We start from the raw sequence: 24,098 nt of genomic DNA on the forward strand, positions 1-24,098 counted from the left end.
TTTCTTTTTAATGATAGCCTCACCAACATACAGCCATTAATAATTTTGGTGTTACGGTTCACAAATTCCTAGTGTGGCTAATTGTGTTCCAAAGTTAATGATCATTTTGAGTATCAGGTATTCATACTAGTCTCCATTTGTTTGCCTTTTGTACTTGGATCAAACTTCCATACCAATTTCCAAAATCAGTTTATTCTTAGAATGCATATTGGGACACCTGTGCAGAATATATGAATACAGGCATTATAAGCTTATTCTGTTCAAAGTGCACGTTGAAGAAAAGGTTCTTCATGAGATAACATTAAAAATTGTACAACTTTTATCTTGATTTAGATGAATTTCATGACGAAAGCCGTGTTGATGGGTTTTATTTGCTCACTTTGTCAATTGCAAGTATGAGACAAAGAAAAATAGTAGAATGTTTACTGAGATCGTTCCATTATCAGTCACATTACTCTTAATATATCCTAAAGCAGAAGTATAACTGGTAGATTAGAGATACTGAAAATGGATTATTTCTAGCCTGAAGTAATGCTTTATGCTAATAAGACCAAATACTCTGTGCATTTTGTCTAAACACCAGAGACTGACACAGGTTTGCTGGCCCTGCCACTACCAACTAGAGAACGCACTTGTTTCTGCGGTTGTTAAAGCTCCTCCTGAGCTTTAACAAACAGTACACAGCTGCACACAGGGATTGGAACGAGCCACACAGTAGAGCTAAATGTAGTTGCTAGCAGAAATTTCTGGAATAGCCCAGGAGGGCTTTTACAAATCAGGACATGAAGAGTCCCTTCAAATTTAAATTTCCCTTTGCAGTTAACTGCTGCTGCATTAGCAAATCTTGTGAACTGAAAAACCCTGCTGAGTAGCCTTGCATACAGTTATAACACCGCTGAAATCCTAAACACAACTCTTGCAGTCTTGCAACTCTAACTATTTTCAAATGTGTCAATTCATTCACGTACATACTAGAGAGATATGTTGTACCTGATCACTAACCACAGGTAAAAGCTGATTAAAGCACACACATACAAAAACTGTTAAGTGTTATAAAGGAGAAAAGTGGAAACTATTTGGAATTAGACAGCTGGAATAACGATGGCAGATTTGAGAAAAGTGGGAGACAACAGCTCCTAAGCTGCAGACCACAGTCCTCCAGTTTTAAGATCACACAACACAGAACCAACTATCACACATAAATCTCAACCTACTGTATGCATTCACAAACTCTGTAATCTCTTCAGCATCCGTAACAGCCACAGGATTACAAATAAGAATTTACCAGAAGAATTGGAAGGCCAGCTACACAAACTCTATCAAAGATGACCACTGAAATAATGTCTCAAAAAGGATAGATGAAAGAGGAAATAAAGAGGAGAAACATTCTATAGGAATGTGCTCAGCTGTTTCAATTATCACAACTAAGAAGCATCTAGACAAAGTTTCGTCTATTAAGATGCACTTTTTTGCTAAATTTGGGTTCAGACATTCAGAGGTCCTTTGTTTTGCTCAATCTGGTTTAACCTGATGTTAACTAACACATTTTCACAACCTCATAAATTTCTCTCAGTAAAGATTCTTCCTAACATCACACCTTCTCATGACCGTCAGTTTTAAAACATGCAGAATGAGGTGCTCGCTCACTCAATTAAGCAGTAGTATAGTCCTGCTGATGCACAAAAAGAATTGTCTGGCCACAGGAAAACATCAGGTTTCATGCAGTAAAGGTGAAAAGTGTTAGATCAACTTAACAAATCTAACATTCAATATTACAGTCCAGATATCATGGGATAATGTAAAGGTGAAGCATTATCTTAGAAGGTCACAAGAGGCCCATGAAAGATTATTGTTCTTACAATTTTCTGGCTTTGCAGGGTATTTTAAACATATTATAATAAACAAATGTCAACTATACCAACAACCCCCTTCAGTTCTCAAAGGTGTGCATGCTATTCCTGTGGAGTAGTGGTTATACTGTCCCAGAACAATCTATATTCTTCACAAATTTTACAAAGAAATCACAGCTCACAACGAGGAAAACGTAGTTAACATTTCACATTCTACAAAAGCTGTTCCTATTTAAATCAGAGATCTGAAGCCATCTCGTCATAAGCTGTTTGGAACAATGAAGCTAAGTTTCTAATTCTGTCTCATGGATTCAGCTAAGCTATTATCAATTAAGAGTACGGAATATAATTTGTAATTAAGTTTTCCCCTTTAATGTTAAACAGATAAGTCTTTGAACTCAAGGAAAGTGCAAACGAATACAAATCTGCTGTAGAAAAAAAATACTACTGTCAGTGTCCTATAGGACTGAGGAACACACTGTGCATGATCACGCATTTAAATATCTTCCAACAGTATCTCTTTACTAAGGTCAAACTCAGCACCAGTTTAAAAATAGACTGTTCTGAGGGCGAAGGGGATCTTACGCAGACGCAAACATCACAGCAGCCCTTCTGGGTGTAGAGGATGCTATTAGCTTTTGCTTGCTGACAATATACTTTCCTTTATATGGCAAGACCGCACTTCTCTCATTACAGTTGCCCTAGTTCTTGAAACATCAAAGTTATTGTTCTGAGAATGCCACTAATTTGTCCCTTAAAGCAAACACATAAACCAACACATAACACAAGAAATATGCTCACTAGGTATCTCTTTTTTGCCTTAATATATACACTATTAATTACCTTAAATGGCATTATGCTATGGATCTTGGTTTTAAGCGAATTATGATTTTAAGGTTTTACTTCTACCTTTTTCCCTAGCCCAAATTTCTATTTATATACTACTTTTTTACATTTCATAAAGGTGAACTTCATGAAAGGTGCATTTTATGAAAGAAGGTACCTACGCTACCAGAGAAAAAATCTGAGCTGAATGACTAGAGAGTAACAGGCTAGATTATTCTCCTCCATATTGCCAGAGGAGACAGGTCAAGTTCAAATCCATTTAAGCTCTATTTATGAAATAAATAAAAATATTCTTGTAGATTCTTCCTACATCAAGTCACTAAATTACAGTCATGACACTAAGATTTGTTGGTAACCCCCCTCTTGGCTTTCAGTTTTCCATCACATCAATTTTTTCGCCTTCATTTTAGGTGTCTTTTGTACTATATTCCTGACACATTTCTCTCTGATTTACAGTCAAAATGTTGACCCTGTCCCCTATGAATGAATCCAGTCAGATTTAATTGAAAATTTAACAAGTGAGCAAACAATTACTTGTGTACTTTTCCAGGCTCCTCTTCTCACTTGGGAACTGCTCTCCACATACATTTGCAAAGCAGTTCTCTTTATTATAGTATGTTAAACAGGACCCACCATTCAGGCATCTGCTTGCAGGCTGCCACCCACCCCACTCATTGTTTCGCCACACGCATCTGCCTGAATCTACTCATTGTTTCTCCTTTCAGAATTTACAAGCTAGTTATAAAACCCAAGTGCAATCTTACCATTCTCTGTACGTTCAGCTATTAACACAACAGACTTCCAGACTGGGTCTTTCAGCATCCGCTAGAAGACAAATATCACAACCACATCTACAGAATAAGAGGCTTTTAGAAACTCCACTTCCATGCTATAAAGCAAATTAAAAACATCCTAATGCATATTGTAAACACTAACTGGTAGTATGTTGACTTCTAACTTTGAAAGGATATAGCAATTATCTCTCATATCTTGGAAGTTCCATTGCTGAAATTCCATTTGATGTAGACAAACAGAATAATTCAGGTTGGAAGGGACCTCTGGGCGTCATCTACTTAACTGCTGGCCAAAACACACATAACTTCAAAGGCAGATCAGGGTGCTCAGGCTTCTGCTACTCAGGTTTTAAATACCTCCAAGGATGGAGGTCTCAGTCTCTCTGGCTAATGACTTAGCCATTCTAATTATGCATTTATTTTTTTTCCTTATATCTGGTCAGAACACCCCTTGTTGCAATTCTGACCACTGTCTCTCATCTCTTCGCTGTGCACCTCAGAAGAGTTTGACTCCACTTCTCTGTAGCTAATCTAGAGATAGATAGTTGACAACAGCAGCAAGGTCCTCTCTCAGCTGAACAAATACATAAGCATGTATTTAAAGATAAATTCTGTTCAATTGCACTTTCCAGAAGCAGCTATTGCACATAAAAAACTAATGTTACATTCATGAATACAGCCTAATATAATTTCCCTAGAAAATACAGTGATGATGAGGTTAATTATAATTTTAAACCTGATAATTTGCCATTCCCTTGTTTTGCCTTTGCTAACAGGCTGAAAAAACAGAAAACAAGGCCAAGACTCTGCTTATTACATGCAAAAATATTCATGTCCACAATATACTCAGCACAGGTCAAGACCCATGTTTTTTCTTCCAACTTCACCAATTAGATTGGAAATAAATATTTTTGATGTGTAAGCAGAATTCAATTTGTCAGCATATGTATAGTTCATTGAAAGATTCCTAGAAGTAACATTCTGCAGTTAATATTTATGGTTGCTCATAATACAACTGACTAAACTGGCTTAGGGGAAGTTATTACTAAAAGATATTAAGTCAGCTGTGGCAGTATTTAAACTATAATTTGTCCAAGAACACACTGTATGAAATGTCCCCTATAATAAAATATCACCTCAGTATTTCCCAGACTGTACACAAAATAAAAGCAGCCTAATTGCACAAAATGCTAAAATGTATTTAGATATCTTTTTGCATACTCAAAAACTACAGAACAACTAATTTCATTTGTTTAATAGCTTATGTCCAGGACTTTAAAAAAATAAAAATGATCAAGCTTCACCTCTTAATAAAAATTAATGCATTCTATGTTTCAAGCATCGCTAAACGATATTACAACATCCTACATACATTTCTCTGTTAAAGTCTTCATACTATTGCAGGTAACAGAACTTAGCATTGGAATATGCAAGCCTTGATGTTAAGGAACTGTATGTCTTTGAAAGAGAATGGTTTCATATGGAGAAGAAAGGGTAAGCTCATCTGCAGAGCTGTTCTACAAAAAAAGATTTTTCATTGCTTCCTCTTTTTTTTAAGTATAGAGCAACTTCTTCAGAACAGAAGTTGATACAGCAGCTTGAGAGCCAAAATGTGTATTACTCTTGAATCATTCACAATTCAAGTAAAGCAGTATGAAAGGTAAGATCTTAATCTAGTGAGAAGTTTATCTTAAACTGAATCTATTATTTCATCAGTTCAGCACTCTGAATTTCATCGGTTCAGTGGAACCTAAGTTTAAGTACTTAAGATACGTATCTTCTTTAGGAATCATAGTTGGTGCATTGGCTTCCTCATAAGTCCTTTACTTTCAAGGGAAGGAAGTTACTTTATTTTCAACCAACTATCAGTTAACTTTCAGTTTAACAGTCCTCTAAAGCTTCAAGCTATTCTGTCTGTTCAGCAGATGGAGTACAAATTCAAAAATTAGGGTCCACCTATACTTCCCATAATCAAAAATCCACTTGTTATTTTTGTGCAAGGATAACCAACCATATTAATACCCACGGCTGTTCCTATACCATCATAGATGTTCAGTCTGAGTTTACTTAGGAAGAAGCATCTAATCTGAACACCCTATAGAGAATGAGCATTGGAATTCCCCATTAGTTGCTGAAATGATCGTATTTCCTGCCTCTTCCAGCAATGAGGTTGTGTAGACTATTTCACGGACTTGCAAAACCTTTCCTAGCTCTAAGTACCTACAAGCAATGCCAGCCATAAATAACTAGTAATTACTTCTCAGCAGTTGGAAATGTACTGAGAAAAAATATATCAAGTATTTCCCTATCAGATTGTCAGTTTTCTTAAGGTTAAAGAAAAAAAAAAAGCTTAGGAAAAATATGCTGTTACCTTTCTGGACATACATCGCAGCAGGCATTTATATCACCAGATTCTGCTGAAAGCAAAGCAAGTTCCTAGCATCTAAATTATAAATATTTCAAAAGGCAAAAGTGACATTTTTCTAAACCAAGGCAAGTTTCAAGCTCCTTTGCTCAACATGACCTTCACAGGGCAGTCAGCCATCACACTAAGGCACAGTTACAGGATCAGAGGCAGCTTTTCAGCCAATCAAATCTCGGCTGTAATTTCCCCAATATTTCAAGCAGCTGCCCACTTGCACCCAGGATCTCCAATGTACTATGATTGCCCATCATCAAGAACAGTAGGAAAACCAATTCTATGCTGTTCCCCCTTCTAGTGAATAGAGGCAGGTAAAAGTAATTTCATTTGTTAAAATAGAGGTTTTTTCCACCTTCTCATCTTCGTGCACCTGATCACTAAGAAGTGAAGTAAAAATAAATTAATCGAATGAATGAACGAATAAATTCATTTCGAGATTGAAAATTACTGTTAACTATCCTCCTTCAGCAGAACACAGGTCATCCTTATGTATTAATTAGCTGCTAACACCTTAATCTGATCACCTTACAATTGAAAGATCACAACAGAACCCAGTTTTTCTTCCACCTTTCTTGCTTTTCAATGAATCAGGCGTATATTTATATTGGGATGAAACTTCACATGGAAGCTTCTTGGGGTTTTTTTTCACATCCTAAATTGGCTGAGTTGCAACATAACCATAACTTGCAGTTATTCCATTGTAAATATAGATGGGCCAAGAAGAAAAATACTTAAGGAGTACTGATCGGTAGATGACCCCGTACAAAACAGCTTTAATCTTGATGCTGTTGAATTTGTACTGAGGTTGGTAAAACACAATTTCCCTCTGCTTTCACTAGAATATATCTTAGTGAAATTTGATGCTACTTATCTCAGCAGTAAATTTATTCAAATATCACACACTGTGCATCTCAGTTCAATTATTTTTGTCAAGCCCCTCAATGCTGCATTTTAAATGAAAAGCAAAGGCTACAAGCAGAAGGAAAAAACAAAAAAACAACTGCAAAAGACACAGTAATAGTGATTTGTAGTTTTTCCAAGTTGCAACCTTCAGCCACTATAAGAGCAATACTTCAGACAACAACTGATGAAATTATCTTATGAATAGTCGTTAAGATTAAACTATGTTCTAAATAGTACGAATTCACGTTTTTAAACAGAGTTTCTGACAACCACACAGATGTCCATAAATTTACTGAAGAGCTGCTAACTAGAATAAACTGATTAAGGTAATGGTCTTCTGTTACTAAATCCCAACATTTGCTTTTACAGCCAAAATTACTGATCTTACAGCAAGGTTCCAGATCCACTTATATCCTGTCAAGTACCTGATGTAGATTTAATAATTTCATCTGGCATATGTTGAGCAAGGTTCCAGATCCACTTATATTCTATCAACTACCAGAGTTAGGTTTAATAATTTTATCTGACATATGTTGCTGTGATAGAATGACAATTTCTTCCTTTTTTAATTACCAGTTGGCCACATTCTGGTTTTCTGGTTTATGTTAGCTTAATGTATATAAGCTTAATGTTTGCTTCTGTCCAATTAACTTAACTCAGTAATCAATGAAGTGTTTTTTAGTAAACTTGCAATGTAGTATTCTAATGGATACTCCAATAAATATTCAATAAGCAACAATTTGTTTTTTAATTCAATAGCAAGGTTCTTAATTCAGTAGCAAGGCTGATAAAATGAAAATCAACCAGAATATGAAGTTCTCACTGGCAAAACTTAAAACAATACAGTACTCTTCGCAATCAACTAACACTTCTCTCACAAATGGCCTAAGGCATCTAACTGACTTCCATGTAATTAACCTTTTAGTAAAGAAAATATCTTTATTTTTAATTCTCCAAATTGCAATTTTGCCACTAAAGTATCTGTAAGCCATAGCAGTCACATATGTTACTTTTTGGCCTAAAGATTCTAGCCAGACGCTCTCTAGCCATTATTCTTGCAATCAAATCTTGTAAAATTCCTACTCATATCCACAGACTTTAATTTAAATACCATAACTTTAACCACAACAACTTCTTTCCTCCACATCTCAGTTTCCACAATATTACAATAATTGCCTACTTAAACCCATCCAGAGCACTTCATAATACAACCAGGGATGATGTACAGTATCTGAAAACTTGCTTTAGAAAATTGATTTTACTTACAAATACAAGATGCGAATCTTTCTTTCACCAGCAGTATTAGCACACTCCTATATAGTATTATATCTACTCTAAGAATAGATTGTAACAAAGATAATAGAAGTAGAACTACATATTTGATTTTTATCAGGAGAAGATATGAGGGGTTTTTTTTCGCAACTAAAAGAACAGAATAGGAAAAGATTTTCTGAGGTCACTGAGGCACAGAAAGTAAAGTGATTATTTAGCTTCTATGTCAGCACAACCTCCTTTGCAGTGTCCTACCTGCCAGAAGACAGATGACTTGGTACAGGGACCTAAGTACAAACAAAAATAGAATAGAAATTGGAAGACTTAAGAAGGTCAGGCAGAGGAATTCATAAAACATTGTACAGTACTTCAGTCAGAAAGAAGCTTTCTTAAAAATAAAACAAGAACCATTAAATATCTATTCATGTTACATCTGCTAGAATTTAGTAGGAAATCTTTTCATAATTACAAGTACTGATTCAAATTCAAGGCAGTTTCTTCAGTAAGTACCTTCTTACTGATTTTTATTTTACTAGGCTAGACTTATTAATGAAATTCCAATTAGTGATGTTTTATGAATAGTATGTGTTCATTTCACATCATTTGAGAACTCTTGTTTCCATCAACTGAACAGGACCCCCTTCACTCAAATTTGGATTATTCAGATTTGTGTGAACAGTCTGAAACTTGTTGAATCATCACATAAAATCGTCACGGCAACTATTTTCCAATTCTCATTTCTGAGTAGGTATCAGTGAGGGATATAGTAACAGAGACAACCTCACACACAGAACTCCACTTCTTCCTCCAGAATATTTATTTGCACTGAATTTTTCAGAGCTCAAACACATATAACCTTACACAAAAATACACAGCAGCTACCAAAAGTAAGGGAGTTTGTTGCAAGGCTGAACATAACCTTATAGTCAGAGGAAGCAGTGACAGAAGCTACTTAACATCCTTCATCAGTGTAGGAGATAGGAAGTAAGCTTTTTTTTTTTTTAATGTCAAGGAATTTCTATGTAAAAAGTTGGTTTTGTACTTAAAGTAAGTATCCTTTTATACAAGAACTCATAAGAAGCTGACAAAATATACATTTATTTCCTTAACATGTTTTAAAATATAATGCCCACTTTCAGTTAGCTATTATAGTTCAAAACTTTAGAAGAATGTTACCATTCAGAATGTACAGAACAAAGAGCATTGGTTCTCAATCTTTTACCAGATTACATTAGCACAGCTATTTTTATTTAGTGCATAAGCACACATTCTAAATTAGTACTGGAGGAACACCTGGCAACCTACCCAGCAAGTAGGTTCCCATTCTCAGTCACACCTTGGAGAAGGTTTTCTCTCTGTTACAGAAGTAACACAACCACCAAATGCTAAAATTAGTATCTGTGAATATTTACAGCCTTGAAATTTCATCATTCAATATCAAACAACCCTATACATACTGATGTTGCTGTTAATTCCTTTGTTAAAAACCTATTAAAGAAGTAAAGAACAAGATTTTTATTTATCTTAAAATTTTAAATGTCTGAATTAATACTGTTGTGTCTTCATTTCAAAAGCTTACTTAATTTTTGTCATATAGGTAAAATACTCATTCTACATACGTATGTTGATTTTTGCAATCTTCTACATGTTGCAACAACTTTTTTGTACATTAAGACAGGAATTTTTGGATAAAAAGAGGGCAAGATTTTACATTGGATATAAGGTTTTCAGTAGAGACAAGGAAAATTAATTCCAGAGCTACAAATCACTCTTTGGCAAAATCTTTTTACACCACCACTTGCATTTGTATACGGTAGAAATCAAATTACATATAGGTAAGCTGGCAAAAATGACCATTGATACACAGCAGAAGAGCACTATCTCGGTTAGGACCGGGAAGCGCAGTTGTAGCGTATATTCCCAAGGAGCCGCATGAGCTGTACAGCCCACGCTGCAACGCACACTGCTACAGCTACTACCCTGTTGGCATTCAAACTTCACGGGGTAAAACCAGCTGGGAGAAGTCTACACATCCTATAACTCATTCTGCAGTATCTGATAAAGTTAAGCACAGCTGTTGGGATCTACCTCAGCAGAGCTCTTACAAAACAAAACGCCTATTTTGCATCAAAAGTTATTGAAAGATCAAGGTCTGCCTGGCAAAAAGATGCATTCATTTATCTTTTAAAGATGACCTTCTGTGCCACATGACTACATTGTCTCTTTGAAGATAAATAAATGCATTTCCAAACCAAAGAAAATACACTTCTTTTTTTGCATCTGCTTAAGAGATGCCAAGGTAGTATTCTGGAACAGGCAATAATGGAAATTATTTCATTTATTGAAAAAATATTCCTGCTTTGATTTTTAAGTCTCAGTAATATAGCAGTACCTGAATTAAGCAGTCAAGCAAATGACCAAATTAAGAATTTTCTAATTTCCCTTAGTTCTGCACCAACTTAAAATTGTGAGTTCCAAAGTTATAATGTAACATTGAGCTCTCTTAATTCTAGTAACAATAAACATGAGTTCAAGCTGAAACGAAAAACATTACCTTAAAACATGTTCTAAAGAGCTGAGGTAAGATTTACCTCTTTGTAAAGCACTAAGCTGTGAGTAAACAAATCATTCTTTGCTACCAACTTATTCTCTCCACTGGTTTTATCTGACTCTAATTTTATACTTTTAAGGGCTAATGACATTGTAAATATTCTGCCTAACACCAGCTATATGCACGTAGGCGCACACAGTGGCTCATTTCACAGCTGTGGTTGGGATGCATAGTTACATCTACATCAGATGCAGACAGGGATGGAGGAGACACATGACACGTTTCCATAAACACGCAATCTACATTTAATACCTTAACCAGGCATAAACACCACCAAGTGCCTGGGGACAGGGTGCTCGTTTGTTATCAAAGTCAGCAAATAACAAAAATATGTGTTCATCAAGAACTAGACTGGCTGAGAGGGAAAAAACTTTTAGATCTGCAAGCAGTATCGCAAGCATAATCACAGGCTGATTGATACTCTCTTGGGGCATCCAGGGCCACCAAGAGTAACTCATCTCTTTGTTCCAGGGTTTGCCTGTTGGCCATCTACTTACTCTGGACTTTGCCAGCTAGGATCTCAACAATCCCTTTTAAGAGTTGTGATGGAAACAGCATCCATCCAGAATGACACAGTATTTCTGATAGTATGAAGAAAGCAAAGCTTGAATGGCCCTGGTCAAGCTGCCATGAAGGAATATTTGACCTCAGCTCTTGTTCTGCAAAAAACCACCCTCCCACAACTTCACAGCTATTTTCTACTATGACTTGGCAAAGAGGAGACAGTGGAGAAATGTTAAGCAGCCAAGCAGGATATGAAAGGTTTACATATCCATCTGCCTATCTCAATCAAACCAACACTTTCTCATCGGAATTTCTGACAGGAACAGTAAAGGCAGCTGATGGGAGACTGGCCTTCCCTGCTCATGCCTTGCCTAAATCAGCCAAATCCTCGAAGGGCCACCAAGTAAAATTCATTGCATATACATAGTATATCTAGTCACTGGTGAGTTATAGAACTCATAGGGAAACAATCAACATGAAAATGATAAAAACTAACCCGTTTACACAATAAAAGCCTTGTGTACCAGAATTTAAGCCTCAAACAACTCACGTGGATACAGAATCACATTCAGATACTATATCCTGCAAGTCTTTACAACTAAAAACTTCACTTGACAATAAGCTACTAGGCCAAAGCTGCTTCTGAAAAACCCGTATCATGAAGTACCTAACAACTTAAAAGTTGATATGAATATACTGAAGGATATTTTATGTATCAAAGCTATTGAATAGATTATTTTTACATTGTTTAACTTTCTTTGTATTGTTCTTAAAGTTCTTTCTGAATTCTCTAGCCTGATTATTCAGTGTACTTCCCCAAAGATTAGGAAAAACCTCAGTACAGTGCATAAATACAATGTGACTTCTTCCACATCGGTGTACACAAGCTTCACCCATAATAGACAAATTTTTCAAAACATATGAAAAAACCCACAGAAACTAAAATATTAGTTATCCTGCCCAAACATACAGCAACGTGAAAGCAATCAATGCAGATGGCTCAGACGGTACCACAAACCTTCAAGAAGTATAATAAGAATGCAACTATTCATTCTGTTTTCTGATCAGACAACATGCTCATCTTCTGTTCAGTCTATTAATTACTAATCAGTTACATTCACTGTTTTAAACAATCACCAAAGCATGACTTGGACACGGGGATACACACTCAGACAGAATCAAATTTTACAAGCAGTCATTAACTGACCTGAAATTGGAGTCCTTTTGCAATATTAGGTGTTGGAAACATGAATAAATTCATATTTGTAGCTAGACCACTTACAGAAAATCTTACATGCCAGACAATGAGACGGACCATAAAGTATATTTTTAAGTTTCTAACAAAAGTAGACCTCATGTGAGAGTTTGCTTTAAGAGCTGGTAATGAAAATTGTCATATAAACTACCACTATAGTGAAGAGGTAGGCAAAAAGAAATATACGACAAAAAGGAAGCCAGATAATATAGCTTCCAAGGACAGTTCTGTTATAATCTACATATCGTGCATTTCAGTTACAAAACTAAAACCTTAAACTATCCAAGCATATACTATGAGCATGTATTATATCATTGTGTCAGTTACGCACACTTTTGACATTCCATTTCTATATTACATTAAGGCTGAAATGGAGTTTCTGTCCTTAGTCTTGAATACTTTCAACAGCGAAACACTGCCACCTTTTGGCTGGATACATAGACCTCCCCATTATAATTGTAAATTTTTCATTGATTTTTTTTTTTTTTGCTACATTTGTCCTTTATGGAGACAGCTGTATTCTTGTGATCTTATTTTAAAGTTTATTCAGCAGCCAGATTTCTCCAGAAAAAAAAAAAAAAAAAAAGTTAGTATTAACTGGTAAAGAAACATTCTTTTTCTCACAAATATGGCTGCATAGCCAAACTCAAAAAGCACATTCCATTAAGCCACATAATGTTTTATCTGTTTTCTCTCTTTATCTCACAGCTCTTTTTTCTTAGCAGTTTTGGTAAACATATATACCATATCACATAATATCTTACATTTCTTTCAAATAAAAACTTGGTAATGCATTCTTCGAATGCTTTTGAAAACTGATTATAAGAATAACAATAATGCATTATTTAAAAAATCGTGTGCCTTGTTCATCTATATACTTAATATTCTACATTAAATATTAAATACTGTCAGTTCAACATTTATATAAACATATATTGAAATATATGCAAAATTACTCACACCAACGACACAATGTCCCCACGTTGTACATCATAGTTTCGAATGCTCCAGTGGTTTAAGAGCACTACATCAGATGCTTGTCTTCCCCCAGGATTCAAAGAAGGCTGAGAAAGGGGGGAAAAAACAGCTTCAGATCTACATTTCCTCTATGAATCTTCCACCTAACTCTCATTCCATCAACAGGTGCAATCCATTAAAATCAGTAAAAATGTACCTAGTAAAAAATCTGTTGTACCCACCCATAATCTGTTGCATTCTGGGAAATATATGTCTTTATTAAATGCCATGGTAAACGTCATTCATTTATGACAAAGTGCAGTTCACAACTTTCAATGCACTACTGCATGCAAATTAAATTACACATATTTATGACAAGCCTGATGAAAAGAAGTGATTACCTTTACTGCATACCATTTAATATTAAAAACAAAGGAGAACCAAGAACACTAAGTTTCAGAAAAAGCAACCTTTCTGCAGGCATCTTACTGCTTATACAAGCATAACGCACTAAAAATGAAATACGTAACTTGTAACAATAGTAATCTTGGCACCCTTTGCAAATGGAAAAAACCAAACCCTACACCTACAGCATATACTAACTCTGCCAGTAAACGTGGGCCTTCTCTAACAGGATATAAAGAAATATAAACTTTTACAGAACCATACAGTGAAATAAGACCGTTCACTAACCTCAATATTAAAACAAGCAAGTAATTAATTTGTACAGAGTATTAGGAGGTACACAGAACTCTACATAATCCCTTTGTGTGACAGAGTACCAAACCAGGGTACCTGGTCAATGCTGGCTCTGAGTTAACCCATCAGAAAGGGCAGAAGTTAGTAGCCCATCACAGTACTACTGCCTTCATTGATTCTTGCAAGGGTTAGTTCAATACAAATACTCCTTTTACTAGACAGAAAGTATTTAGGAGTAATCCAGGCTAAAAACTATGCTCCCAAACCGGGACGGATACTTGTTATTTATTTTTAACTTCAAAAGCGATTTAAAAGTGCTTATTTCTCTCTACTACAGTTTCCTCATTCATCTTTTCTTTGTTAACCAAGCCAGTTGATAACGACCTGTTTCACATGGGACTTGTGAAGAACTAGCTTTTCGGTGTGCAAGAAGAATGAATGTGCTGGGGTCTTGAGTAGGTGTAGTTCACATAAACAGAAAGTGATATGATAGATCAAAAGAACAAATATGTTCAGGTGGGAGGAGAGAAATGACACAATGTTTAGTTAAACAGCAAATGAGGCTGGGTACATTTTGAGCTGTGGATTACAAGGGCAAATTTCTAGTCAAGTAAGTCTGCAGATCAAAGCAGATCACCTTAACATCCACAGAATTAAGGTCCAAGTCTAAGCCAGAAATATACTAAGTCATTGCTATTTTATCTAGTTATTTTAGTCTATACATTGCAAGAGCCAGATAAATGAAAACCAGAAGCTAACTGGAAGATATTTGATAATTATTTTTTTAACCAGGATTTTCCAGAATGATTTTCCTCCTTCATAGCCTCTTCCACATACAAATTATTTACATACAAGTTCACACAAACAATTCACAGCTATACACATTTTACCAAATGCAGCACAAATGGGCCACAAACTAAAAATGACACTAAATATAAGGCGAAGAGGCTGATCTTACAAAGCAGGAATCACATGTATGGTATACTCTCATGAAGTAAATGGCTTGATACTCAAAAGGATCTAATTTAAAGGATCAAAAGAGAAGGCCAAAACAAATGGAAATTTTAAACCCATTGCTCCAAAAGATAATGTATTTCACAGCTGATACTTAGAAAAGATTTACATGAGCATTCACAAACTTTTCCTCTCAACTAAATCTGTATCAACTTCATCGTACAGAGAAATATACCAGGTAGTTACAGCATTACTCTAGTTGCATTATCCCAGACACCTACTGTCTTCTCCACTTAAAAAAAGGAAATGCTTTAGAACATGAATACATTTAGATATTGCGTAATGTTTTTAATACCGTATTGCTTCCTATTTTTAACTATATATTGCTCGTGTAGTTTTGACATACAGAGTGGATATCCAACTCAGTACACATTAGAATTAAGTTTGAGAGAAATATGAAGAATTTTTTTTTTCTTTCCCACAAAACAACCTGATGTATTCAAAATAAACAGACAAAAATACTATTTTAGTAGAAGAACTGTAAAGAAAACTAGGACACAACTTTCATTTTACATCAAGAATTAGATTTTTTCATTTAAAAAAAAATGATCTATATCCTTCAGCAAGTTATTTTCTAATGTAAATAACATGAATTGTGATTTCTCCCCACCCCCCCAAAAAAGCATAGAAAGAATTTAATGCAGTGTGTTCAGAGGCAACGTATGGCCCATGACATTTTTACTAGTAGTGAGGTCTCAGGTCTAGCAAAACAAAAATACAGCTTTTGAAAAAGCAGTCAACAAAATAGGCTCAAAAGGGCTCTTTATTTTTAAGAAACAAAATAATACAGGAGCTTCTTCCTTCCTCTAGCTTGAAGTGTTATAACTTGTTTGCCCAAGTTCTTGGCATAATAGCCTGCTACAAATGAGACACACAGGTCTTAATTTAGAACTGTGGTGCAGAAGTCACAAAACATTCACTCTTTCCAATTACTAGCTAATCTAATGCTAAAAGCATGCAAATTGAGATCCCCAGCCATATGATGAAGCCTCACAGGACATGAGGTTCCGTAAGTAGGAGGGTAAAAGCATGCCCTTTTACTATAAATAATGATTAACTTGATAGTTGTTATGCTGCTAGTGAATACCAGAAGGTCACAACTTATTTGCTTATAGCTTGGGGAACAGAACACGAGCTCACAGGCTTAGGTACAGTAATCCTAATAATAAAGTTAGGAGAAACTGCCACAGAATAATTACAACTGCCATTATGCATAATGGAATAGAACATTCAATAATGTTTGCTGCTGAAACAAGTGTGCTTCGTCAGAGATGGCTGGTCAGGCTACTTGCTATAATCCTCTGTATTGAACTGTTTGTAACAGAACTTGCATATAAAGTTGCACAGACACTGTCATCTTCCATCTCTCGAAAACAGTCCATTTGATTTAATGAATTTACAAATTTATATATCCATCAGGGGGTTCTCTTTTCCACATCATTATGTATGAAGAGTTTGTAATACCAGACAAGCAATGAAACTGAATAGAAAAAAACATAAATGCACATCAAGGTGTCCATATGATAACATTTTAAAGTATATATCCAGCATTACAAGAGGAGTCACAAAAAATCCACCACAGCCAATTAAGAAATCATATCATCAGTTATTTGTGTCACTGACATTCAATGTTCTAAACAGATTACAATTCACCTGAAACCCACTATTAACAAAATGCTAGAGAAGCACATCAATCCATAAAATCCTAAACAACAAAACTACTTCATGTGAGGATTAAAAAACCCAGTGATTATGGAAAGAAAAAATAAGGTAATGAAAAAATTAAAAAATGTTAAAATTATAAACTGTGACAGTTCACTGTTTTTCCCTATAGGTTAGAGTTAATATACACTAAAGTCACTGACATACACTGAAGTCAGTGCAAGTGAAAGAACGACAGGTGGGTGAAAGCACTGTAGAAACACAAAATCAGCTTCCAACAATGAAATGCATGAAGTCTGTCCTAACCGACTGGGAGTAAATCAGAAAATTTGTATTTTCATTAGAACCTTTATTCAGCGTGCTTGCCGGGGTGTCAAAATCTTACCATCGCCCATAACTATGAAGCAGCAATAAGGCCGGTCCAAAACAAAAACAGAAAGGGGAGGGGGGGGAAGAGAGCATGCAAGAGAGAATGAGAGTGGGAGAACAAGCATGAAACAGAGAGATTTATTCCTGGCTTCTTGTCAGAACTTTTAATTTCAGGCTCAGCAGGAGCCACAACGATGAATACCCAAAGCCAGCTAGACATTTTAGAGGTCTATTACAAACAAATTATTGGGAATCATACCATGGTATCTTCAAATTGAGATAATAAGATATCGTTGGAAGCATGCGATTGAGGGATATATGAGTACATGCTGACTAAACGTCACTCTCCCTCAGACCCACTGCTTTCAGATACGTTCAACACAGACCACTCTTCAGAGAACACAGTAAACAGGAGGAAATGCAACGCGATGACCAGTACTCCTTTAAGCTACTGCGCAAAGAGGACATATTCCTTATAATTATGTCCCTGTCAGACTTAGTTAGATGTCTAATAAATCTTGGCAAGGAAATTAGTATCTTACTAAAAGCACAAGGAAGTATTTTTTATAGTCTGAAAAATATCAAAGTTTAAAAGAAACTTCTATTTCAGTGCTACAGTCCAGAATAAAACCAGAAAGATGATTTTACAGATGCTGTGATGTCAGTAAAATTAGAAATGTCATCTTTCAAGCTACCCATGCTTCAATAACAGAGGGAATGTTTAGTCAACAGATATATCAAGGGAAGAGCTTAGATTTTAATCACTCGGTGAATATATATTGCTTTCCCTAGCCACTACGAAGACTGCATATCCTTCTTTGTCAGCTTGAATAAATCTGAGCAAATAACTGTAGTGTTTTCCAAATCTTCCATGGATAAACCACAGTTAACTATATGCCCTTCAAGTGAGTACAAAAGCAACACTCCAGAACAATACCAGAGTGCTCTCTAACACTTGAGACTTTGACTTCAAAGGAAACAGAAAACTGAGGGCTTGACCTGAGGGACTCAACAGACTTGTGGAGTAGGGAAACCTAGAGAATTTCTTTCCAGCTACTGAGGTAAAACTATCTAAACAAAAACTGATGTCAAACAGAAGATTATGCCAGATACAGAAAAGAGCAAATGATGAAAGACAATGTGGCATGCTAAAAAAACCCAACCCCTTAGGAAAAAAAAAAGAAAAAAAAAGAAAAAAAAAAGGAACAACATAAAATTCAAGATGCATCTGTATCTTGAATGCTGCATGTGGCTCTAAATCCCAACAGAGGCAAAAAAAAGGGAGATGGAAAATGGGACAGTTGTATTAGTCCGTCTGATTTTGTACTTATCTAGATGCTCTATGTTTGAGTTTCTCCTGTCTGGAGCTAGTAAAAAGATAATGAAGCTCGTTTTCCCCATTTCCCACCCCTCTCCTTTCTAGAGCAAATTTCTTGCTCTGGAACTGTAATCCCTAAAATCATCCTACCTTTGACTGGTCATCAATGATATTCAGAATAACATTCATGAAAAGGACAAAGGTACCTTACGTTACACCTAACTTCTGGTCCTTGATTGTAGAATTACTGGAATACAGTGATTTTACTTTAGTTCCCGTTTTTGAGGCAAGAGCTGCCTTCTAGACCAGCTGAGGTTACTTGACAGAAGTTAAACACCAGATTACAGATGGTCACAAAAGGCACAATGCCACCTTGCTATTCCCTCCTCCCCACTCCACACTTTTCTATAGTATTACACACAAATCAGCCAGACCCAGGTTCTAGCCCAAGTTTTGACTGCATGAATGCTGCACAATTCAAACCCCAGCAGCTGGTCTTGATTGTTGTGAAACCTCTCTTCAAGGTTCTGAGCTTAGTCAGATAATCAGAAAATAGGGCTGGGCATCTGAGAATCAAACCCTGAGTCTATGCTAACTGGAATGTTGCAACATTGGAACAAAATAAATTATAGTTATCAGTGGTGATGCACAGCAATATGCAGTGCACATGATTTAAAATGCAAAGTAACAGTACAAAATTGGCTAACTACATTACAATATACATTTTTCAAGTCCCAGTAACAGAGGAAACAAAGTAGCTGTTCATTATCATAAATATTTATTTTTCTTCTAAATGTTACACAACATATTTATATTTATTTATTTGTACTGTATAAACACTCAATATAACCAAAGTAAAAACAGTGAACTGTTTTTATGTCCTGCTAAGCATAGGTATTAATATTTGATTCAGGCCATTTTCAGTATTCTTCACTGAAATGGTGCCATATTTGTTCATTAATAACAGCAAGTTCAACAAGGACCAGTTTTGCCTTACAGTTACTATAATGCAGTTACTAAAAATTAATAAAGGCTCTTTGTGAGTTATCAATTCAATCCCAAGAGACAAAAGGTCGTGCTCAAAAAAGAAATCTTTATTTCTAAATGACTAGGAAGATAAAAAAACCCGTATCTTTATCACTACTTATCTATATATTTTCCTTTTACTGAGACAGAATTTTGGCAACTTTTGTTCTCTAAAGCTTTTCTTTTCACATCATACAGATATTTGTTTAACAAAGTTGAAATTAAACTATCCCATACTACAATGTGGAATTTAATACCAGCTGAGAAAAAGATTTTTTTTCTACCTTGCTATTGTCAGTGGACAGTCACTTTTTAATTTCCTAACACACCAAAGATATTTCCAGCAATACCTGCATTGATACTCCTTCCACCCTTGCTACACAGGCAACTCTGTCCAAGAAAGTCACAGTTACCGGAACAGCAACAAAGAAACCTTTTAAAAAGGCTTTAACGTATCTCTTCCCCAATCCTTGAGCCTGTGCCATAATCTGAAAAATACGAAGAAAATGGGGGGAAAAAAAGTTGTTATAAAACAAATTTTAAGTAACGACATTGTAGCAATGAAAAAAGGAGCAGTTAAGAATAAATTAATTATATTATCTCTTAGGATCTCCCACTATCCAGTGGGAAAAAAAAATAATAAAACAATGTGCACATGAGAATGAAAAAGAACACAAATTTTCATCAGAATTTAAGTCTACTCTACATTAGAGAGCTTGATACTTGACACTTACCCTTTATCTAATTTGACCATTTCTTGTGATCCTGTGCTAGCAGAAGTACTTGATAAAAAATGACCCAATTCAGCTAAGCGAGAAGCAAACCGATACAACCAGAAAACTAGATCAAAATAACCAATTACAGAGTATTCAGTTGAGAGTTTACAACTGAAATTCTGTAAATAATTTTCTTTCCAGACACTGGCAATTATTAATTAGTGGCCCCCAAAGACGGATTGTGCTATGTAAAGGAAAAGCTGGCAATTTGCAACATATTGCCATTTCTTTCTATTTTCACATATAGAAGTGCACAAATGCACACTTGTGGCAACTGCAAATACATGAAATCAATTCAAATTGTCATGTGTATCACAGGGACACACAGTAACACAATGACTCCACACAATTCACTAGCACATCAGAAAGTTATAAGCATATTGGCAGACTGGGCAGCTAAGTAATGACACATGGGACTGCTCCACTCCAACTCCCCATTTATTATGCTATCTCCCATCTCTTTATTTAGCCCCAAACCACTAAACATTCTTGAAAAACACCTACAAGGTACATTGAAACAGAAAAGTTGTTTGATCGTATTACTAATCCCTCTGAAAAGCAAGCTGAGTACTCAGGTACTGATGAAAAGGTACAAGCCTATTTTACGTAACTGCAGTTTCATCATAAAAAATGCTGCCCTTCACCTTTTGGCAAATCCAATTTGAACTGTTGTTTCCACCTAATGAATCCCTGATACATCCCGCACAAGATCAGTTTGTAGAATCTCTGCTCCTTCTTTTACATCCTAACTCAAACCGACATTAATAGAAGGAGAAAACAGACTGAGCCCTCAACTTTTTAGTCCTTCAGAGTGATTATATTCAAGAATACAGAATTATTTTTCAACCAAAATAATGGAAAAGATAAGTACATGCAGTTTGGTTCAATCCTCTTACAAGCAGAATATTTAAAATTTCACAATATAATATTTTCTTTGTTGCATTTTCAGAAATATGGAAGTGATGAACTATTTGTATGCAAATTACAAATTCAAATCACTCCAATGAAAGCAGTATTTCTGTCCCAGATACGGCTACTTAATTCCATAAAGCTCCTTACACTTAAGAGAGGGAACCCAGCACTACAATGTAAGTCATCAGCATATTCTTCACTGAAATTCTTTATAGATATTAATAGCCTTGCAATGACAAGATCTGTCTTCTAAAAGACAGCAACATCTTTACTATTGCTTCTGACATTCACCTTCACAAGGTTTTAAATCCATTTTTTTTTTAAATGGGAAATACTTCATCACCATCTGTAACTCTTGCTCATAACATAAGTTTAACTACTAAAATGTCTAAATGTACTTAATGGTTGCAATTTGATTATATTTTCTTACTGCACATTTCATGAAAACATTTCCAATTTGCGTCAACAGCTTTCACAAAGAATCTGAAATAGGCTGTGAGACTGAATAAAAACTTCATCAATTCAAGACAAATGTTAAAATGCTTTACTTTCAGCTTATCATTTAAAAACTCCTTATTGGAACCAATTCACCAAAAGAGATTCTTACCTAAATTGGCACAGGTTTACCTTTTATTCCATATAATAACAGAAAGTCTAAAAATCAGGTATTTGTCTACTGTTCAACAAACTGTATCATTTTATACACCTTAACACCCTTCTCTCAACCTTCACTTCTTGAGTTTTCTCCTCTGCTATGAGCTCTAGCACACCTCAGACCTCCTCCAGTCTAAGAGCAATGTCAGCCCTAAAACACAATTTTAAGACCTTGCCCACAAATGTATCCACCATGTTTTATGTACAGCCACTCTTTGAACTGAAAGATGTTGCCTGACAGATGTACCATAATATGACAGATTTAGGAGTATTTTTTTTTAGTTTCATGAAATTAGAGAAATTTACTTACTGTTTAAATTCCTCATAGCCAAACTTTTTTTTCATTAATAATGACACATGATTGTTGACCCCCAGTCCTTCTACTAAAAGTATTCACAGGCTTTGTCATGAACTTCTTGCAACAGACTCACGCTAGTATCTACAGAAAAATCTAGTGTCTGAAGACAAGTAATCAGTCAGACAATGCACTGGAGACGAACCATATGCTCCTGGAACCACCAGCTAATTAATAGTGACACAGAATCTAGCAGCCATGTTAAAACATTTAAGACAAAATGCTACATTCTCAGCACATCACTTGGCCAAGGCAACACCAGAAACCTTAAGCAGCTGTGGGCAAAGCTGACAGTTCAGATCCTGCTTTTGTGTTTTCAGACACATGCAGTGTTACAATGCACAGCATGAATAAAGATGAGGGGAAAAACACCACCAGCACCCCTACAAGCATCCAATTTACAAAACCACCAAAGCCAACAATAGCTGTTGTGCTGAAAGACCTCTCTACTTGTCCTGAATTTTGCTTCTTTCCTCTACAAGGCAACTGATCAAACCACTGGTTTTATCTTCCATCCACACCAAGATGAATCCTTCACTTCCAAACACGTGCTACGTTCTGAAAGTTTTCTGGTTCCCCACCTCCCATAGTAACAGACAGCTTTTCCCCAGGACACAAACAGAGCAGGCCTGTGGATTATTCTATTGAGGAAGCCCTTCTTCCCAGAAGATAGTAAACATACGCACACACATTTTAAGCAGTTTGAGGAAAAAATACTTAAAAACAAATTCATCTTTAATCTTAAGTCCTTCAATATAATAAAACATTTTTAATACAAGAGTAAGAAGTTACTACATGTCATTATTTCATTGACCACTGTGCTCGTTTTTGCCGGGTCTGTTTCATGAGGTCTATTCCCCTCCAAAAAGCGCAGACAAGCATTTACCATGGGGTAAGCATATGCACATGCAGAGTTGCTGTAATCCTGCTCCAGCAAAGGGAAGGTTACCCAGCACTCCTTCAGTAAGAGGGGCTTCAAGTTGCCCTGCCTTGAAGGGCAGGGGAAGAGCTTGAATGTAGGCAGCAGAATGATGGTTTGAAGCATTATCTTCTACCAGTAACTGTACACATGAATGCATAATCCTCAACCAATAAACACTGTTTGATTAAAATGTGCAGCACTTTCTTTTCTTATGCTTAGGTGGTCTTAAGAGAAAAGAAGGGGAAAAAGTAACAATAAGCATTTACTGCAGCTACAAGAAAGAATTTAGGGTAGCAAAGGGTAGACAACACAGGTCCTTACAACTTTTTCTAGAAGCAACTAATTTTCTGGTTGGAGTATTTGTTTACAAATACAGAAAACATTAGATAGCTATCACTCCTGGAGATAATATTCTGCTCTTAGACATTATATTTTATAACTTCAATACACTGTATTTTTTTAGAAAAAACATTCAACTTAAAAAAAAATTGTGAAAGTTACTAAAGATAATATTGCCGTAACTTTCTAATATTTCAATTTGACACATTCTTCTCTATATTATAGAGAAAATTTATATTTATAATATAGACTATTTTAGTCTACATTTATTTATATTTATATTATAGAGATATATTCATTCTTTTATATTGTTCTATATCAAATTCATGAATGGTTCATTAAAAAAATGCATAATTCTCACATGTCATTTATAAATAAAAATTTTGATGTCCATTGTTCAAAGTGAATCACAAATTTTAGCAAGGTTGAAATTAAGTATTTCCAAGTCTCTAATCTACTTTAGTTTTAGAATCTGAGGTTACAAAGTTACTTCTAATGCTCCTTTAAATTATGGTTTACTTATTCTTTTTGAGGAAGAATACCATCCAGAATGGATATGCAACTTGTTAACAGCTTTAAATCTAATTATATAGAATCTGAAGTAGTGTTGAGCAGTAACAGCCAACAAAAATGTTAAG

The 24,098-nt window shown here is 35.4% G+C and overlaps 1 protein-coding gene across 3 annotated transcripts in view; it reads right to left on the reverse strand.

Moving 5' to 3' along the window:
• IMMP2L (inner mitochondrial membrane peptidase subunit 2) overlaps nucleotides 1-24,098 on the reverse strand; it is a 473,407-nt gene that overhangs the window by 441,840 nt on the left and 7,469 nt on the right. For all 3 annotated transcript variants that reach the window (XM_014964182.1, XM_014964183.1, XM_014964184.1), the window contains exons 2-3: nucleotides 19,853-19,990; nucleotides 13,418-13,521 (exon numbers count right to left, since the gene is read on the reverse strand). In XM_014964182.1, the coding sequence (XP_014819668.1) occupies nucleotides 13,418-13,521; nucleotides 19,853-19,987 (239 nt within the window). In that variant the 5' untranslated portion in view covers nucleotides 19,988-19,990. The remainder of the gene's footprint in view (nucleotides 1-13,417; nucleotides 13,522-19,852; nucleotides 19,991-24,098) is intronic.

The sequence above is a fragment of the Calidris pugnax genome, unplaced genomic scaffold (assembly GCF_001431845.1).
Source record: "Calidris pugnax isolate Ruff unplaced genomic scaffold, ASM143184v1 scaffold44, whole genome shotgun sequence".
NCBI classification, from domain to species: Eukaryota; Metazoa; Chordata; class Aves; order Charadriiformes; family Scolopacidae; genus Calidris; species Calidris pugnax.